At 38.5% G+C, this 21,467-nt stretch overlaps 1 protein-coding gene across 4 annotated transcripts in view; it reads right to left on the bottom strand.

Moving 5' to 3' along the window:
- GK5 (glycerol kinase 5) overlaps nt 1-21,467 on the bottom strand; it is an 82,072-nt gene that overhangs the window by 41,358 nt on the left and 19,247 nt on the right. For all 4 annotated transcript variants that reach the window (XR_008553938.1, XM_037525852.2, XM_037525854.2 and 1 more), the window contains one exon: nt 8,653-8,746. Coding sequence is in view for 3 of the 4 variants with exons in the window: in XM_037525852.2 (XP_037381749.1) it covers nt 8,653-8,746 (94 nt within the window). In the remaining variant the exon portion in view is untranslated. The remainder of the gene's footprint in view (nt 1-8,652; nt 8,747-21,467) is intronic.

The raw sequence follows: 21,467 nt of genomic DNA, 5'->3' as shown, positions 1-21,467 counted from the left end.
TGCAGCCACCACACCCCGTGAACGGGGAGCTGAGGCGAACCCTGCAGGATCCGCCGCGGCGGTGAGAGAACGGCTCCGGGAGCCATTAGAGAAGAACAAAGACCCCAGGAGACGCGCACACAGCCCGGGCTGCCGGTAAGCTTGTGCGGGAAAAGTGGCGCGCTTGGCGCGCTTGAAAAGAAACGCGGACCGGGATCGCAGCGGCCCAGGTCCCCGCGCCTGCGACCTAGGCTTGCGGGGAGACGCGCGGAGGTCCTCACTGAGGTGAAGGTCCCTCCCTGAGTAAGCAGGAACCAGGCGCCCAGGCACGGGAGCGGGGTGCAAAAAGGCGCCATTCCCGCGCCACTGAACTGGGCTACAGCCCGCGTCCTGGACCTGAGGGCTTTGAACTGAGACCCGGGGCACGAATTAGGGGCGTGGGTTCCCACGACGGTGGGGCACAAGGCAGACACAGCACACCCAAGCTGTTGAGGTTTACCCTACCATTCCCGCTCTGTCCCTGTCCCACGGGGTGGGGGGGGGGCGAAAAAAACAGCCCCCAAGGACAATAGGAGAGATCTCTGGCGCCACCTAGCGACCAGGAAAAAAAAGTCACTAACACCCCATAGAACAGGAAATTTCTTAAGATGCTTGAACAGGGCAGAAGGCTTCTGGAGGACCCAGTGGCCAGCAGGGAAGTTAGCCCACCCCACACCAGGCCCCTTCCGACCCAGCAGTCTGAGCCCACAGAGGGCAGGCCCACGTCCGGGCAGACCGGGCGCCGCAGAGTGTGTGCCTGAAACCGGAGGCGCAGGGACTGCATCCCACTTCGCCATTTTAGAACAGGGACATTTCTTCAGTTAAAAACTGCCTAAAACCAGCAGAAAGCTCCCCCAGAAGACAGAGATGGCTCCTGGAAGAGCCAGCGGGGGGAGCGGAGCAGTTCACCCAAGATGCCAGTCAGTCCGAGCAACACAGTGTGTCCCAACGCATACGACAAATTAGAAAACAGACAGTAGGGAGTAGAAGAACCACACGCAACCTAAAACTCCTCAGGAAAGACGCACACCACAAAAAGGAAACCACTCCCAGATTGCAACGACAGCAACTTGGAAGAACTTCTGAGCCTTCCAGAAAGAGAATTTAAAATTGCATGATTAAAAAAGTGATAGATCAGAAGAAGGAAATAGAGTCCCTAAAGAGGAAGTAAAAGAAATGCAGGAGATCAAAGAATTAATGGAGGAACTAAAGAACTCTGGGAAAAGCAATGAAAGCAGAATAGATGAAATGGAAGAACGAATAAGTACTCTTGAAGACAAAGAAATAAAAAGAACCAAAACAGAAAAGGAAAGAGAAGTACGAAGGAAAAAGAATGAAGAAAGATTCGGGAACTATCTGACTCCATGAGGAAAGGAAATATAAGAGTTATAGGAATTCCAGAAGGAGAGGAGAGAGATGTAGGAGCAGAGAAAATATTCCAGGAGATAATTGAAGAGAACTTCCCAAATGCGAAGAAGGAGCTGAAAATTGATATACAAGAAGCAAGAAGAACACACCAAACTTCCACGACGAAGGAAAAAAACACAGCAAGACACATAATAGTAAAGCTCCCAAGAATCCAGGACAAGGAAAAAATAATGAAGCTGACAAGAGGGGAAGAAACAGATAACATTCAAAGGAAAACCAATCAGGCTGACATCAGACTTCTCTGAAGAAACACTACGGGCAAGGAGAGAGTGGAGGGACATAGTCAACAGACTTCAAGAAAACAGATGCCAACCAAGAATACTCTATCCCGCAAAGCTCTCTTTCCTCCATGAAGAAAGAATATGGACCTTCCCAGACAAAGAGAAACTCCGGAATTTCATTACGACTAAACCCCCACTCCAAAAAATACTACAAGGAATTCTAAAGCCAGAACCTCAGAGGGACGAATAACAACGAAAGAAGACCAAAAAAAAAAAAAAAAGTTATTAAAAGAATAAATAAATAAAATCAAAGGAAAGACAAACATAATGGCAAATACAGATGCTAACATATCAATATTAACTCTAAATGTAAATGGACTAAACTCTTCAATAAAAAGACACAGAGTTGCAGCCTGGATTAAGAAACAAAACCCAACCTTTTGCTGTCTCCAGGAGACACATTTAGCTACAAAAGATAAAAATAGGCTCAAAGTCAAAGGATGGAAAACAATCCTACAAGCAAATGGGCCAAAAAAGAAAGCAGGAACAGCTATACTTATATCAGATATAAAACAGACTTCAAACTCAAAAAATAAAAAGAGACCCAATGGTCACTACATTATGATTAAAGGGACAATACTTCAAGAAGAAATAACACTCATTAACATATACTCACCAAACGAAAGAGCACCAAAATATATCAGACAACTGTTGTCCTCTCTGAAAACAGACATCAGAGAAAACACATACGTAGTGGGAGACTTCAACACACCACTATCAACAATGGATAGATCAACAAGACAAAAAATAAGTAAAGAACTAAAGCTCTAAATAAGGACCTAGAGCATTTGGCTTAACAGACATCTATAGAACACTAAACCCAAAAAAACGGAGTACACATTTTTCTCAAGCGCACACGGATCATTCTCCAGGATCGATCACATACTGGGGCACAAGACAAACATCAACAGATACACCAAGATTGAAATCATACCAACCATCTTTTCTGACCACGAAGGCATCAAACTAGAAATAAATCATAAAAAGAAGGCAAGGAACTATCCTACCTCATGGAGATTAAAAACCACACTACTGGAAGACCACTGGACTAACGAGGAGATCAAAGAAGAAATTAAAAATTCTTTGAATTGAATGACAAGGAGGACACCAATATCCTAAATGTATGGGATGCAGCAAAAGCAGTAATAAGAGGAAAATATATAGCAATAGAAGCTCACATCAAAAAACAAGAAAGAACTCAAAGAAACAACCTAATCTCGAAGCTCAAAGATCTAGAAAAAGAACAACAAAAAAAACCCCAAAACCAGTAGAAGAAAAGAAATAATAAAAACCAAAGCAGAAATAAATGAAATTGAAACTAAAAAAAAATCCAAAAGATCAATGAAACCAAGAGCTGGTTCTTTGAAAAAATAAATAAAATAGACAAACCCCTAGCCAGGCTCACAAAGGAAAAAAGGGAGAAAGCACAAATACACAAGATCATAAATGAAAGAGGAGAAATCACAACGGACACAGCAGAAATCAAAAGAATAATCAGTAACTACTATGAACAGTTATATGGAAACAAGTTCAACAATCTAGAGGAGATGGACAAATTCCTACAACTCTACAATCACCCAAAGCTAGATAAAGAAGAAATAGAATACCTAAACAGACCAATTACAAGCAGCGAAATTGAAATGGTAATCAAAAACCTCCCCAAAAACAAAAGCCCAGGACCTGATGGATTTACAAATGAATTCTACCAAACATTCAGAGACGAATTAGTGCCTATCCTTCACAAACTCTTCCAAAAAATTGAGAAGGAAGGGACAATACCAAACACGTTCTATGAAGCCAATATTACACTAATACCAAAACCGAATAAGGACAACACAAAAAAGGAAAACTATAGGCCAATCTCCCTAATGAACACTGATGCAAAAATCCTCAATAAAATTTTAGCTATCAGAATCCAACAATGTATCCATAAGATAATTCACCACGACCAAGTTGGATTCATTCCAGGGGCACAAGGATGGTTTAACATCCGAAAATCAATCAACGTTATCCAACACATCAACAAAAAGAAATATAAAAACCATATGATAATATCAATAGATGCTGAGAAAGCTTTCGACAAAGTGCAACACCCATTCATGATAAAAGCCCTTGAAATTCTTGGGATACAAGGAACGTACCTCAACATCATAAAGGCCATCTATGACAAGCCAACAGCCAGTATTATTCTCAATGGTGAAAAGCTGAAAGCAATTCCATTAAAATCTGGAACAAGACAAGGATGTCCACTCTCACCACTGCTTTTCAATATAATACTGGAAGTCCTAGCCAGAGCAATAAGACAAGAGAAAGACATCCAAGGAATCCAAATAGGAAAAGAAGAAGTCAAACTATCACTATTTGCAGATGATATGATAATATACATAGAGAACCCCAAAATCTCCACAGAAAAACTAATTCAACTCATCAATCAATTCAGTAAAGTGGCAGGATACAAAATCAACACGCAAAAGTCAGTAGCCTTCCTATACACAAACAATAAATCTGAAGAAGAAGAAATCAAAAAAACCATCCCTTTTATTATTGAAACAAAAAAAATCAAATATTTGGGAATAAATCTAACAAAAGAGGTAAAGGACCTATACAAAGAAAACTATAAAACACTGTTAAAAGAAATAGAAGAAGACACAAAGAAATGGAAAGACATCCCTGCTCATGGATTGGAAGAATAAACATTATTAAAATGGCCATCCTACCAAAAGCAATATACAGATTCAATGCTATTCCAATCAAAATCTCAATGGCATTCTTCAAAGAAATAGAACAATTATTGATGAAATTCATATGGAATCACCAAAACCCGAATAGCCAAAGCTCTACTGAAAAAAAAAGAAGGAAATGGAGGCATCACACTCCCAGACTTCAAACCATAATCATCAAAACTGCATGGTATTGAAACAAGAACAGACATACAGACCAATGGAATCGAATAGAAAATCCAGAAATAAACCCACAGATTTATGGTCAACTAATCTTTGACAAAGGAGCAAAGACTATGCATTGGAGCAAAGAAAGTTTGTTCAATAAATGGTGCTGGGAAAACTGGGTCGCTACATGCAAAAGAATGAAGCTTGACCACTACCTCACACCATACACAAAAATCAACTCAAAATGGATTAAAGAACTAGACATAAGACCTGAAACCATAAAATACATAGAAGGAAATATAGGCGAAACACTACGGGATTTGCACATCAAAGACATCTTTACAGACACATCACCCAAAGCAGTGATAGTGAAGGCAAAGATAAACAGCTGGGACTACATCAAATTAAAGAGCTTCTACACAGCAAAAGAGACAATAACAAAAACAAAGAGAAACCCCACCAACTGGGAGAACATTTTTGCACCCAACACTAATGATAAAGGACTGATCACAAAAATCTGCAAAGAGCTAATGAGACTCAGCAACAACAAAGAAAATAATCCAGTCAAAAAATGGGCAGAAGAGCTAAAAAGAAACTTCTCTGAAGAGGAAATGCAAATGGCCAACAGACATATGAAAAAATGTTCAACATCACTTGCAATCAGGGAAATGCAAATCAAAACTACCATGAGATACCATCTCACACCAGTGAGAATGGCACATATTAAAAAAACTAGCAACAACAAATGTTGGCGAGGATGTGGAGAAAAAGGAACTCTTCTGCACTGTTGGTGGGAGTGCAAACTGATCCAACCACTATGGAGAGCTGTGTGGAGATTTCTGGACCTACTAAACATAGAGCTTCCATATGATCCAGCAATTCCACTCCTAGGTATTTACCCAAAGGACACAGAAACATCAATTCCAAAGAGCACCTGCACCCCTATGTTTATAGCAGCACTGTTTACAATAGCTAAGCTTTGGAAACAACCCAAATGCCCAAAAATAGATGACTGGATCAAGAAGATGTGGTACATATATACCATGGAATATTACTCAGCATTCAAAAAAGATAAACACATGCAATTTGCAGCAACATGGATGGCGCTGGAAGGGATCATGCTCAGTGAAATAAGCCAAAAAGAAAAAGAAAAATACCAGATGGTCTCACTCATAGCAGGAATCTAGAAAACTTAAATAAGGGACCAGGAAAATGAATATAAGAAAGTGAAAATCAAAATCAACAAAAACTATGAACCAGAGACACTTTTTGGGGGGTGGGGGGTGGGAGGGGAAGGATTGGGGTCAGAATGGGGCGTTTGCAATTGTATGGGGGAATATAAAAATAAAATTTATTATTTAAAAAAAAATAAAAAATAAAAAAAACATGCAATTACATTATTATCCAGCAATTGTACTCCTGAGGTATTTATTCCAGAGAAATGAAAATGCATTTTTACACAAAATTCTGTATGTGAATAGTCATAACAACTGTACTTGTATTAGCCAACAACTGGATTAAGTACAGATGTCCTTCAACAGGTGGCACATCCATACCATTGACTACAACTCAGCAATGAAAAAGAACAAAAAACTGGTGTATATATACACAGACTCTTCAGGGAACTAAACTAAGTGGGAAAAAAAGATAAAAGATTTATAATGTGGATCTATGTATATAACACATTTGAAATGAGAAAACATTTTAACATAGGACAGATGAGTGGCTGCAAGGAACTAAGGATGGGAGAGGATGGATGGTGCAGGGGAGAGAGGAGGATGAGGTCATAAAAGACCAATGTGAGGAATCCTTGTAGTGAAAGAATTGTGCAGTGTCTAGAATGTGGTGATAGATACACGAACATATAAATAACTGCAAAGAAATTAATATACACATATACACACATAAACATACAAACAAAATGAGTATAAGTAAAACTAGGGAAATATGAATTAGATCAATGGAGTGTATTAATATCAATATCCTGGTTGTAACATTAGAGTTTTATAAAATGTTTTATAGTTTTATAAAATATTACCACTGGGAAGAATGGCAAAGTATATAAGGGATCTCTATATAAATTCTTAAAATTACATCTGAATCTACAATTTCCTCAATTACAATTTTAATTAAAAATATATGTCTCTGAATCTTTGAAGTTTGATAAGCGTTGTGAGAAATAAAGGACAGCATGACAGAGGCGGGGTGGTGGGGCTACTTGTAATAGGATGGCAAGGATGGACGCCCACAGAGGAAGGAACACACTGCTCGGCCCTGAAGAATGAGAGTAATCCAGTCATGATGGCAGAGAGAGCCCTTTGCATGTACAGTGGTAAGGTGAGAGAGGGCTTGGGCACCACAGGAACAAAAGCAGGCTGGCAAAGCTGGGGCCCATTTGATAGCAGCTTCAGGAAGAAAGGGATCTGGGAATTGGTCAGAACTATAGATAGGACCACATGATGGTAAGGTGTAAGGATTTTATGCTAAAAGCAAAGAGAAGCTTTAACAACCATTAGAGAAGAATCAGAACAAGTGAGAGGGAGAGCACAGTTGCTTGGGGAGACTGGAAGGAAACAGTGGTGTCGGGACATTGTCAACACACTTCAATTATTACACAGTTTTGCTTGGGGCTACTCTTGGGTAAACCACCTTGGTGTCAGCTCTGGAGATACACCCCAAACATTGCTAAGAGCCTCAATCAATAAACCATGAGCATCAGGAAAGGGATGATGGCAGGTTGATGGTCTTTTGCTGGCAAAACAGGCCCTGGAATTGTGTGTGCTAAATGGTAAGTCTGTGTGTATTTTTCTGCTAAAAGAGAAACCAAAACTTTCTTCATACACATATTTAAAGGAAGTAGATGAAATGCTTCAAATGCAAGGCTTTACATTTGCAGTTATAGTTTCACATTATTCGAGATCTGGGGCTTAAATAAAAGATGTAAATATTTTCACTGTCACAATTTATTTTCAAAGGAATAAAAGTTTTAAGTATTTCAGTTGACCCATTTAAGTCATGTTTATTGGACTGTTCTGCTTAAAACTTAAAATTATTCATGCAGGCTTAAAATTACAGATTGTAAGTAGTGTTAATTTAAAACTACACAATTCAGGAGTCATAACATTTCCTTATAACCATTTTCAACTCCCTTAATTAGTGTAAATAGCACCTCTCAGTATTGATTCTCTAAAGTCATTAAAGTAAGGTGCATTTTTATACATTAAACTAACAAAAGGAAAACTCACTGTGGATGAGCTTATGACAAAAGTGTTTCTCAAGCACTGCTGTCATATTCTATAATATATTTGTGTTTGTTTTCACAGAAAAATAATGTCTCCAAATACCTATTAAGTAAACTTGATGTTCCAGACATTTCCCCATGTAACATGTGGTACAGGCCCCTTAGCTAAGAAGACATTTACTTGTGCAGCATTACAAGTATTAAAATAACCATTGTGCAGTATAGCTTATAACATCACAGACTGCAGCAGTAGCCACATTTGAAGAGCTGGAAAATTGTTTTACCTTTGACACAGTCACCTTACACTTAGAAATGAGATGATGTTGCTGCTGCTGCTGCAGTTACTGTCATCATCAACATTGTCATTTACTTATTAGGCGCCAGGCGCCAAGTAAACAGCTATGGCTCAGCTAGTTACTTGATATCCATTCTTCAGTTTTAAAAATAAAAATGAAAGTTGGACATTCCCATATCTTTTTTGGACATAGTCTGTGTTTCTTTCATTGTTCCAAGAATGGAAACATGAATTCCCACTAACATGTGAAAGTCTGGTGGACCTCAAACCTCCTCAGGACTGCTTTGAGTGTAGTTGTTAAGTATTTCCATCTACCACATGTGCTTTGCTTTATGGTGACTGTTATTAAATTCACTGAAACAGGGAGTGTGCATGTGTGTGTTCTCTTCTTAAACAGCATAGGTAACCTAGGAAATTATACAATTAAGCCTCCAGCTAAGGATCATTTACAGAAAATAAAAACAGTAATATTCAAATCACAGAAGACAAGAAAAAGGTTACCTTCATTATAAGAGAACTATTCCAAGATTTTACAAGGTCAATAGCTCTTAGGTCTTGCCAACTAATGAAATTGTGAAAATGTTTTCCCGTCTTCCTAAGAAAAATAGAAACAGTATTTTGAGACTCAATATAAATCAGAGACCATATTATATAAAAGATCTGCCATAAGAGAAAACAAAATTAGAGGTCAAACTGTAATTTATTAAATTATTATTATTATTAAATTAGATGGGACCTTCCAAGTGGCTTCAATTTCATAAAATGAATACACTTTATAATGACAGTGGGATTTTAGATTATAGTCTTTTTGAAGCACTACAATGTGTACATGTCCTAAAACAAAATTAATGTAAAGGCTTTTAAGATGTGTGCATACTCTTTTAAATAAAAAAAAAGATAAAGAAGCTAATTTCCCCTCTATCATTGTAGCTATCTTGACAGACACAATTATAAAAAAATCTCTATCTACAGAAGAGCTGAAATATTATCTATGCCTATTTTTACACTTCTCAACTTTAGGACTGGCTTAGCCATTGGCAACATACCATACTTACCAATGAGTCAATATACTGTGGGGCAGTACTACCATAAAAGCAGAGAAGCACAAAACAAGGTAGAAATAAATTCATTCTCCTGTGTGGCTCCTGGAAGTCAACCCCTGATACACTAATGTTCAACATCCAATTCAGGTTTGATTTCTACCCCTTCTTCCTGTGTGAATTTAACCATGTTCAATTCCCAGGATTGCCATTCTCTCTCCTCTTAAGCCGCTCAACATCCATGATCACATCCTTAACTCTCTTACTTAGAAGGATTCTACCACTGAAATTCAAGCATTCTAATATATTAGTAGACACATCTTGCTATTATTTCAATCCTCTCACCCCTAATGCCTTCTTTCCAAACACTGAGACCTTTAATCCTCAAGTATTTCCTTTTCTTCCAACCAACTCCTAGCCTTGCTTATTTTACTGGATCCCATAGTTGATCACTTAATTACTTGGCTCTCACAATATCTACCCTGGATACTCTCTTTTTTTAATTGTGGCAAAATATACATGAAATGTACCATCTTAACCATTTTTAAGTGTACAATTCAACAAATAGCACTGTTTATTTCACAATGTTCCTTAACCATTGCTGCTATTTCCAAATAGTTGGGCTGTTTCCACCTTCCTGCTCTTTGTGAATGTTGCCACTATAAACAATGCTGTACGCGTATCTGTTTGAGCGCCAGCTTTCAATTCCTTTGAGATATACTTAGGGTTAGAATTACTGGGTCATTGGTAAATCTGTTTTGTTTTGACCAACAACCAAACTATTTTCCTCAGTAGAGGCACCACTGTACATTCCATAGTCAATACACAAGAGTTTCAGTTTTTTTACATACTCACCAACACTTGCTAAGTCCCATTTTTTCAGGTATAGTCACCCTAGTGGGTCTTAAACAGCACCTCATTGTGGTTTTGATTTGCCATACCCCATTGATTAATGATATGGGGAATTTTTTCATATGCTTACTGACAATTTATAAATTATTTAAGTCCTTTTTCCATTTTTTTAAAATTTCTTTGTCAAGTTGTAGGAGTTCTTTATATATTTTGAATATTAATTCTTTTTTAAAAAAAGATTTATTTATTTATGCATATAAGAACTGAGGTACAGGCCAGAGGTGCGGAGGGTGGGGGTGGGGGGATGAAAGGATTCACCAGAGACAGAGTGGGGAACAGAACAGGCAGGTTGACTGAAATACACTGCTGAAGGGAGCAGCGGGCGAGTCAGGAGAGGTCTGCTGCACCATGTGGGCAGCTCCCTGGCTGGGATCAAACTTGTGCTACAGTGGCTGCAGATAGCTTATAGGTTGCGGATAGCTTATAGGTTGCGTCTTAACCCCTTGCGCCACCAGGGAGGACCTGAATATTAATTCTTTATCAAATATCTGGTTTGCAAATATTTCCCCCATTTTGTAAGTTTTCACTGTTTTAAGTGACCTTCTTCTATTATCACCTTTTTAAATGGAATTCACAGCATGCACAGAACATGTTACTTCTTTTTCTTTAGTAATCTAAACCACCATCAGCAGCAGCAGTACAAATCAGAAAAGTGATTTTCCCTTTGTTTTATTTCTCAATCCTGGATAAAATTACATATCAAACACACTAAAACACCTGTCTTCAATGTTATATTAGGCTGGCATTGGTTTTCAGATATCTAACCACAGATTTGAGATATAAATGACTAAATTTTTTTCAGATAAATGTTTTAAATGAAAAGTACACATTATGTCAAAACAATTTCAACATGACTTTTTTCCTTACTATTTTTGGCTAAATTTAGGGTAATTTTTCTACTTTGGAAAATTCAATAGTTAAGAAAATTAAAGCAAACTTAGGGAACTCCCTGGTGGCACAAGGGATTAAGCACAGCACTGTGAAGCTATCAGCAGCCTCTGCAGCATGAGTTTGATCCCTGGCCAGCCAGTGAGCTACTCACATGTGCAGCAGACCTCTCCTGTCTTGCCTGCTACTCCCCTCAGCCGTGTATTTCAGTCAGTCTGCCTGTTCTGTTCCCCACTCTGTCTCCGGTGAATCCTCTCATCCCCTGCACTGCTGGCCTGTACCCCAGTTCTTGTATGCATAAATAAATCTTAAAAAAAAAAAAGCAAACTCAGTTATAATAGAGGACAGTATCCTAGTAATAGTCTTGAAGCATGAAAGTTTTTAATTTTGATCAAGTCCAATTTATCTATTTTTTTCTTTTGTTAGTTTGCTTTTGATACCATTTAAGAAAACACTGCTAAGGGGGAGGGGGAGCAAGTATTGTTTAAAAATGAGCAATGATGTAAAAAAACATATATTATATATAAAAAGAAAACATTGCTAAGTCCACAGTCATGAAGATTTTCCTATGTTTTCTTCTAAGAGTTTTTAACTCATTCTAAGAATTTTCTGAGTTAATTTTTCTATATGGTATAAGGTAAGGGTGTAAGGTAACTTCATTCTTTTGCAAGAGAATATCTAGTTATCTGAGCATCATCTGTTGAACAAACTGTTCTTTCCCCATTGCCTGGCCTTGGCTTCCTGCTAAAATCAATTGGCCATTGTATCCATTTCCTTGGGTTGTCAGAACAAAGTACCATAAACTGTAGCTTAAAACTATAGCAATTTAGCTTATTTCACGAAAAAGAAAAATACCGGATGGTCTCACTCATAGCAGGAATTTAGAAGACCCAAACAAGGGATCAGGAAAAAGACTAATTATGATAAAGTAAAAATCAAAATCAACAGGCAACTATAAACACACTACAGGGCGGGGGTGAGGGTGGATAAGAGAGTAGGATCAAAACAAGGGGCAGGGGTGAGAATTTTACAGGGACTATAACAAAGATGAAAATGCATACAGTCTACAAAAATAAAAAATGATGTAAAATATATTATATATATAAAAAACTATAGCAATTTATTCTCTCATAGTTTGGCAAACTAAAAGTACAAATCAAGGTATTGGAAGGGCCATATTCCCTCTAAATCCTGGAAGGGCTACCTTGACTCTTCTAGCTTTTGATGGTTTGTAGCCATCTTCAGCTAAGCATTCTTTAGGTAATAGCTGTACCACTCCAGTCCTCTTCCTTCACCTGGCATTCTCCCTGTGTCTGTCTTCACATGGCCATCGTCATACAAAGACACCAATCAAACTGGATTAGAAGCCCACATGTATTGCATTATAACCTCACCTCAACTTAGATCTGCATTAATTCTATTTCCACAGGTCACATTTTGAGGTAGCTGTTGTGCCATAGGGTTATTTCTGGCAAATCTCCCTCACTCTTATGTATGAGATTACTAAGTCAAAGGTCAAAGGGTAAAACAATTTTCCAGCTCCTCAAATGTGGCTAAATCTGCAGTCTGTGATCTTACAACCTATCCTGCAATGGTTATTTTAATACTTGTAATGCTGCACAAGTAAATGTCTTCTCAGCTAGGGTGCCTGTACCACGTGGTACATGGGGGATGTCTGGAGAATCAGGTTTACTTGATATGTATTTGGAGACATAATTTTTTCTATGACAATAAGCATGAATATATTACAGAATATGACAGCAATACCTGAGAAAAACTTTTGTCATAATCTCATCCACAATGAGTTTTCTTTTTGTTAGTTTAATATATAAAAATGCACCTTGCTTAATAACCTCTAAGAATAAATACTGACAGGTGCTGTTTATCGGAAAAGACACACTAATCAAGGGAGTTGAAAGTGGTTATAAGGAAGTGTTACGACTCCTGAATTGTGTGGTTTTATTTATTTATTTATTTTTAGAAGATTTATTTATTTATTTATACAAGCACTGGGTACAGTCAGAAGCGCGGGAGGGTGAGAGAATTCACCAGAGCCAGAGGGGAGAGCAGAACAGGCAGACTGACGAAATACACTGCTGAGGGGAGCAGTGGGTGGCAGGAGAGGTTTGCGCACCATGTGGGACCCTCGCCTGGCGGCCAGGGATGGAACCGGTGCTGCAGAGGCTGTGGGCAGCTTCGCAACCCAGTGCTCAACCACTGCGTCACCGGGGAGGCCCTGAATTGTATAGTTTTAAATGACACCACTCACAGTCTATAATTTTAAGCCTTCATGTATCATTTTAGTCTTTTAACAGATTAATTTATCAAATATTCCTCAAGCCATGACTAATCCCTTAAATCAGTGAAATATTTAAAACATTTTATTTCTTTGAAAATAAATGTGGTAACTCTAGATATCTGATTTTCCCACTCTTCAAGAAGAGCTGATTTTTCCTTGTTGAGGGCTGTAACTATCCGTTTGTGACTTTTCTAAACTATTTTTGCAATGGTGCATTCTTTATTGTGTGTGGTCACTGAAGCTTCTGAAACATTTGTTCTGTGATCAGCTAGTGATCTGACAAAGATTTTCTTAAATGTGTACCTCAAAAAAAAATACAACATAAAAAGGCACTGCCCTTTAAATCTTCCAGTAACCACAGCCTAAAGAAGATGCCAAAGCTGAGAGGGTCGGATCCTAGTGGGCATCTGTAACAGTCCTGTAGGCAAATCCACTAAAGTATATGAGCCCAGGGCTTTGTAGGACAAGGTCCCCACTGCCTGCTTTGAACCAGAAATATGGGCTGCTTTCCCCACGCCCACAGCTGAGGGATGGAGGATGATGTTTGCTCATCCCTGATCACACCCTAGAATAGCAACCTCTACCTTTATCCAATACTCCCCTACTTGTCAAAAGGAAAGATCAGGTTCTAAAGTTCTAAAATAATTTTCTAATCTCTATGCAACTGAATGTTTTTTTTTTTTTTTTTTGGTCAAGGGACCAACCCCTATAGCTTCCTACTTCCTATTTCACAAATCACTCTCTACTCCTTCATTTTCATATTAACTACCCACTTTTCAACACCTAACCTAGGGTCAGTGCTTTTTTTTTTTTTCTTTATCAACTTTCAATGCCAAAACAATTTAAGGAGATTAAAGAGAAGTCATACAGCCTTGTGAATTAACACCAACACACATCTGTGGAATACAATCTTGTCTCTCAAAGTCACTTACAATTAATGTCCTCTTGTCTCTCATTAGTTTACTCTCCATTCCCTGCAGATGGTGCATTCAAATTTCCACCAGATTTCTTAAGTTCTAGGATATCACTGACCTATTTTTCAAAGAAGGTAAGAACACAGGGAATGACTTTCTTCAACTCCCCACTTCTCTGCCAGCTAGACCTGCAGGCAACAAGCCACTCTCTTGATTTAATGAAAAACTTTCCTTCTCCAAATCTAAGGCTGGCATCTCCACATGTACTCTTTACATTCATGATTTCCTGTTTCTCCCACACTTCATTCAATCAAATTTCCCTTCATCTTGCTTCTCTAATCATGCTTATATCCTCCTATTTTTGAAGTAGAAGCAAAAACATCTCTCTTGATGTAAGCTGTCCCCTTCCCCACACGGAGCTAGACCGCTCAACTTCTTTATTATCTCCTACTACCTCAACCAAATACAATACAAATGCAATTCAGATTCCAAACATTTATGAAAATTATATTCACTATAGTCACCAATGCCTTTCTAATTCTGGAATATACAGGATCCTTTCAACGTGACTTCATGTTTCTGCAATATTGGTTCCAAAAGATCACTTCCTTCTTCATAAAATTGTCACTTTCCTAAGCTTCCATGATGTCCCCACACTGATTTGTTTCCTATACCTTACTGATAAACTTTATAGGTATTTCTTCCTGCCAGTTCAATGCTGCATTTTGTTCAGGGTTGCATTCTTGGCTCCCTTCGCTTTGTAACTAACTGCTCTCTATGAAAAATCTGAATGCACGCATGAATTTAATCACCCTAGAACCACTTCACCAATCTACATTTATATAGTCAGCCTCTTACTCGAGTTCCATGACCCGATGAACAGGTGTCTTTTGGGTGCTGTCTTTTCAGGCACAAGAGACAAGAATGAGCAATGACTTTCAAACAAATTTCCCAGCCTGAGTCTCGGTCACATCAAATCTGTCTACTACACTTCAAGATTACCCTTCTTTAAAAAGCAAATATGCTTTTGTTTTCCTTGTAGTTGAGTTCCCACAACATCCCTGCAGTCAATGTCTTCTTACCAATGCGTTTTCTATTTATTTTATGGTTTCAGGTCTTACATTCAAATCTATAATCCATTTGAGTTAATTTTTATGTAATTAATAGGCTTACATCCAAAGCTGCAACCCATTTGAGTTAATTTTTGTGCAATTACTAGATAGTGGTGTAGTTTCATCCTTTTGTAAATGGCTGTCCAGTTTTCCCAGCATTATTTCAATTTTTTTTTTAAGATTTATTCTTTTAAATTTTATTTATGCATACAAGAACTGGGGGATAGGACAGAGGTGTCGGGGGAGAGGATTCACCAGAGATAGAGTTGGGGGTAGAACAGGCAGATCTACTGAAATACACTGCTGAGGGGAGCAGTGGGCGAGACAGAAAAGGTCTGTTTGTGCCATGTGGGTTAGCTCCCTGACCAGGGATCAAACTCATGCTATAGTGGCTGGTAATAGCTCGAAAGCACTGAGACTTTAACCTCTGCGCCACCAGGGAAGCCCCAGGATTATTTTTTGAAGTGACTTTTCTTTCTCCATTATATACTTTTGCCTTGGTCATAGATTAACTGTCCATGAAGTATGAGTTTATCTCTTAGCTCTCAATTCTGTTTCATTGGTCTATTTTTAGTCTAATACCATATTATTTTGATAAAGTTTTGTAGTATAGTTCAAAGTCTGGACATATAATTGCTTTATAATTTTTTTTTTTTGGTCAGGAATGCTGTGACTATTTGGGGATCTTTTGTGGTTCCGTATAAATTTCAGTAATGTTTGTTCTATTTCTTTGAAGAATTCCATTGAAACTTTCACAGGGATTGCATTGAATCTTTATATTAATTTGGGTTAGATGGCCATTTAAAAAAATGCTAGTTCTTCCAATTCATGAGTAAAGATTGTATTTCCATTTCATTGTCTTCTATTTTTTTTTTTTTTTTTTTTTTTTAACAGGCTACTCCGTACCTCCTTACCTGGAGTCGCTGCTTACGACTTCTGCTTTTTTTTTTTTTAAATAATAAATTTTATTTTTATATTCCCCATACAATTGCAACCCCCCCATTCTGACCCCAATCCCTCCCTTCCCGCCCCCCACCAGTCTTCTACTTCTTTAAACAATGTCTTACAGTTTCCATTTTACAGGTCCTTTACTTCATTTGTTAAGTTTATTCCTAGGTACTTAATTATTTTGCTGTAATAGTAAATGGGACCATATCAAATTAAGTTTTTGCACAGTGGGAGAAACTATAATGGAAACAAAAAGACACCTTACTGACTGGTAAAATTTTGCACATTATATATATGACAAGGGGACAATATCCAAGATCTACAAAGAAATCATACAATTCAGCTAAAAGGAAAACAAAACACCCAATCAAGAAATGGACAGAGAGAAAAATAGATATTTCTCCAAAGAAGAAATACAGATGGCCAAAAGACACATGAAAAAAAGTCATCATTCCTTATCTTCAGGAAAATGCAAATCAACACTACTATGAGATACCATCATATACCTGAGAACAGTCCGCATCAAAAAGACAATTATAACAAGTGTTGGTAAGAATGTAGAGAAAAAGGAACCCTGGTACACTATTGGTAAAAATGCAGACTGGTCCAGTTCTTATGGAAAACAGTATACTATATGAAGTTCCTCAAATATTAAAAAGACACATCATATGATCCAGCAATTCCACTCCCAGGTATCTACCCAAAGAATGCAAAGTGACTAATTCAAAGGGCTATATGCACTCCTGTATTCACTGCAGCACTATTTACAATAGTCAAATTATGCATACAACCTAAGTGCCCACAACAGCAGGGAAGATTTAGAAGAAGGGATATATACACACACACAATGGAATACTACCCAGCTATATATATAAAAAAAAAAAAGATGAAATTTTGCCATTTGCCATAACATGGGTGGAGCTGGAAGGAATTATGCTAAGCGAAACAGGACAGGAGAAAGACAAATAACAGGTATTTCACTCATGTGTGAAATATAGAGAAATAAAACGAAACAGACAAAATCAAAGAAAAAAAAGCTCTAGAAATCTGACTGCAGAACTGAGATTACCAGAATGGGAGGACTGAGAGCAAAGTGGGAAGGGAAGGGGCCCAATAGACTGTGGCGGTATACTATGAGTGCCTTGGTGGAGGCTGTGGTGTGTCATTTCTAGCTGAGGAGATGTGACCCTCCTCAGGTACCTGTGAATCATAAACAGTGATGTAAACCAATGCTACCTCAATAAAAAATATTACAAAATAAAATAAAATGTAAATTTGATCATATCACTCTTTTGCTTAACAGTTTTTGATAGTTTCCCAATGCCACAACAAGCAAACTCCTTCCCACAAAAAATGGCCTGTCCTAGACAGTAACCTTGCCTTCTTTCTCTCCAGGTTCATTTCAATCACTTAAAGATTTAATTGTCCACTATGTGCCACGTATGTTCTAGGTGTGAAAGACACAGTGAGACGAAGGTAAATGAAAATTCCATATACATATGTGTGCATATACATATATACATGAATACACATATATATACCATGAATATACATATTTATAGTATCCAAAGGCCTAACTGCTCTGGCTAGGACTTCCAGTACTATGCCAAATAAAAGTTTTGAGAGTGGGTGGGCACCCTTGTCTTGTTTCTTTAGAGGACACACCTTCATCTTTTCACCACTAAGTATTATGTTTTCTATGGTTTTATCATATATGGCCTTTATTGTATTGAGGTGTGTTCCCTCTGTGGTCATTATGTTGAGTTTTTTTTAAATCATAAATGGATGCTGAACTTTGTCAAATGCATTTCCTGCATCTATTAAGATAATCATGTGATTTTTATTCTTCATTGTTAATGTGGTATATGACCTTGACTGATTTGTAGATGTTGAACCAATTGTGCATCTCCAGAATAAATCTCACTTGGTCAAGGTATATGCTCCTCTTACTGTATAGTTGAAATTAAATGTGCTAATAATTAGCTGATAATTTTTGCATTTATGTTGGTCAGACACTAACCTGTAATTAATTTTTCTTTTTTTTTTAAGATATATTTATTTATGCATACAAGAACGGGGGTACAAGCCAGAAGTGCGGGGGTGAGAGGATTCACCAGAGACAGAGGGGAACAGAACAGGTAGAAGTACACTGCTGAGGGGAGCAGCGGGTAAGTCAGGAGAGGTCTGCTGTGCCATGTGGGTTGCTCCCTGGCCAGGAATCAAACTGATGCTGTAGTGGCTGTGGTTAGCTTCATAGGTTGCATCTTAACCCCTTGCGCCACCAGGGAGGCCCTGTAATTTACTTTTCTTATGGTGTGTTTTTGTTTTATTATCACAGTAATGCTAGACTCATAAAATGAGCTTGGAAGCATTCTCTCTAGTAGATTGGAAGAATTTTTTTTTTTTTAATAGAGGCATGTTTTATTTATTTATTTGTTTGTTTGTTTGTTTTGTTTTTGTTTATACATGCACTGGGTACAGTCAGAAGTGCAGGAGGGTGAGAGAATTCACCAGAGCCAGAGCGGGGAGCAGAGCAGGCAGAAGGACCGAAGTATACTGCTGAGGGGAGCAGCGGGCGGCAGGAGAGGTCTGCGCGCCATGTGGGACCCTCCTCTGGTGGCCGGGGAGCAGCCGGGGATCGAACCGGTGCCGCAGAGGCCGCGGGCAGTTTCGCAACCCAGCGCTCAACCGCTGCGCCACCGGGGAGGCCCAGATTGGAAGAATTTAAGGAGGCATTCAATCATCTTTGAATGTTTAGTAGAATTTACCAGTAAAGATGTGTGGCCCTGAAAATCTGTTTGGTGGAAGGTTGTAGATTGCTGATTCAATCTCTTTACCATTAAATAGTCTATTTAGATTTTCTTTCTTTCTTTTTCTTTTTTAAAGATCTGCTCCATTTATTTATGCATATAAGAGCTGGGATGCGGGTAAGAGGTGAGGGGGGTGAGAGGACTCACCAGAGACAGAGTGGGGAGCAGAACAGTGGGATTGACTGAAATACAATGCTGAGGGGAGCAGTGAGCAAGACAGGAGAGGTCTGAACCATGTGGCTCAGATCCCAGCTCTTGGCTGGGGATCGAACTCATGCTGCAGTGGTTGCCAACAGCCGCTCATTGCCAAGATTCAACCCACTGCACCACCAGGGAGGCCCTCTATTCAGATTTTCTATTTCTTCCTGATTCAGTTTTGGAAGATTGTATGTTCCTAAAAAATGTATCCCTTTCTTACAGGTTCAATTTGTTGGGGTATAATTGTTCATAATAATCTCTTATGATGCTCTGTATCTCTGTTGTATAGCTATAACATTTCCTTTTTCATTTCTGATTTTCATTGAGTCTACTCTCGTTTTTCTTGTTATGTTTGTCAGTTTTCTCTACCTTTTCAAAGAACCAAATTTTAGTTTTCATCATCTTTTCTATTGTCATCTTAGTATATAATTCATTTATTTCTGCTCTGATTTTCATGACCTAGTTCCCTAAGATTACCTCCAAAGCCTTTAATTGTGTGGCAACCATGAATCCTGTCTCTCAGGCTAGAGTTCCCAGGCTGACATAGTCCTCATTCACCAAAATACTACTGGTATGTTTCAGTCTGCTGTTTGAGCAATGCCCTGAGAATGGCAGCTTGCCAAAAACTCTGATTGTTACTGTCCCATGGGACTGAGAAACACAAGTTCCCCTAGCCACCATTGCCAGGCAGTGTCTCTTGCATGAAATGTATGTACCTGCTGACTTGAGTGAGGTGGCAAGAGAGCACAGTGATGGACTGTACCTACATAAATTAGCAATTTGGGAGAATGCTCTTGCACAATCTATCTTTGCCAGTCACTTACTCTTCCCATTTAAATTACTTCTACTCACCCTTCAAGACTTGACTCAAGTGCCTCCGTGAAACCTTCCCTAACTCCTTCTAGGCTATTCGGTCTCCCACTTTATCTCCCTCATTACCAGGTGTGCTGAAGTTTCTACTGGCAAGCCTCTATCAGGCTGTTCACATCTGTATTTGCCGCTAGACTGTGAACATCTATCCACTTCCAGGGTCTCACCACCTAGCCCAGATGCCAAAAGCTATTTGATAAATGAATAAATGTGGCTATACCAACAAGGAAAATCAGACTGTGTTTAACGAAAGTGAAATCCATTGATACTGACTCTTTAGACTCTCTCCACAATAGCATTATTTACACATTTAAATCTGATTGGAAATCACTATTATAAATATTATATTTATAATATTATAAAGCAATTTGTGTCAGGAATTGGAACCAACTGCCAACAGAGACTTATGGCATCTTTGCCCCTTTGAAGATATTTTCTGCTAGGGAAGTCACACAAACAATCACTCAGTTGCTTACTTACAACAGGAATAAGTTCTCTGAAGGAGAAATAGAGATTCTCATGAGTATATTTAACAGGCATACCCTGTCTAGTCTGAAGGTCAGGAAGAGTATCACTGAGAGGTAACAACAGAACAGTTCTGAAGGAAGAGTAGTAATAATCAAGGAGGGTTAATATTCCAGACAAAACGTATTATATGTTCAAAGATTATAAGACAGGATATAGTATGATGTATTAAAGACTGCTGGTGGGAAAAATCACAAGAAGAAAGTGTCATCATTAATTTCAATGACAGAAGACAATCTAGAACTTATTTCATACAGCCAAATATATCCCAACATTCATTTAGCAATGACATAGGTTTATCTCTCAACAATAAAGGTAGAGATGGAGGAAAAATATTAATGGCAAGGGCCTCCCTGGTGGCGCAGTGGTTGAGCGCTGGGTTGCGAAGCTGCCCGCAGCCTCTGCAGCGCCAATTCAATACCCGACTGCTCCCCAGCCACCAGAGGAGGGTCCCGCGTGGCATGCAGACCTCTCCTGCCGCCCGCTGCTCCCCTCAGCAGTGTACTTCAGTCCTTCTGCCTGCTCTGCTCCCCGCTCTGGCTCTGGTGAATTCTCTCACCCTACCGTGCTTCTGACTGTACCCAGTGCTTGTATAAATAAACAAACAAACAAACAAACAAACAAATAAATCTTTTTAAAAAAACTTTAATGGCAATATTGTAAATGAACTTCCTTAAACCATTCCATGGCTCTTGATATATGTTGTGTCACAAAAATATTTTGTGTCATTAACATAAGAATTAAGTACTACATGAGAATTAAGTACTACAACTAAATACATATTTGCTGCTGACTCAGTA

The sequence above is a fragment of the Talpa occidentalis genome, unplaced genomic scaffold (assembly GCF_014898055.3).
Source record: "Talpa occidentalis isolate TD23 unplaced genomic scaffold, MPIMG_talOcc4v2.1 talOcc4.4, whole genome shotgun sequence".
Lineage (NCBI taxonomy): Eukaryota > Metazoa > Chordata > Mammalia > Eulipotyphla > Talpidae > Talpa > Talpa occidentalis.
This window is presented reverse-complemented; position numbering and strand designations above follow the sequence as displayed.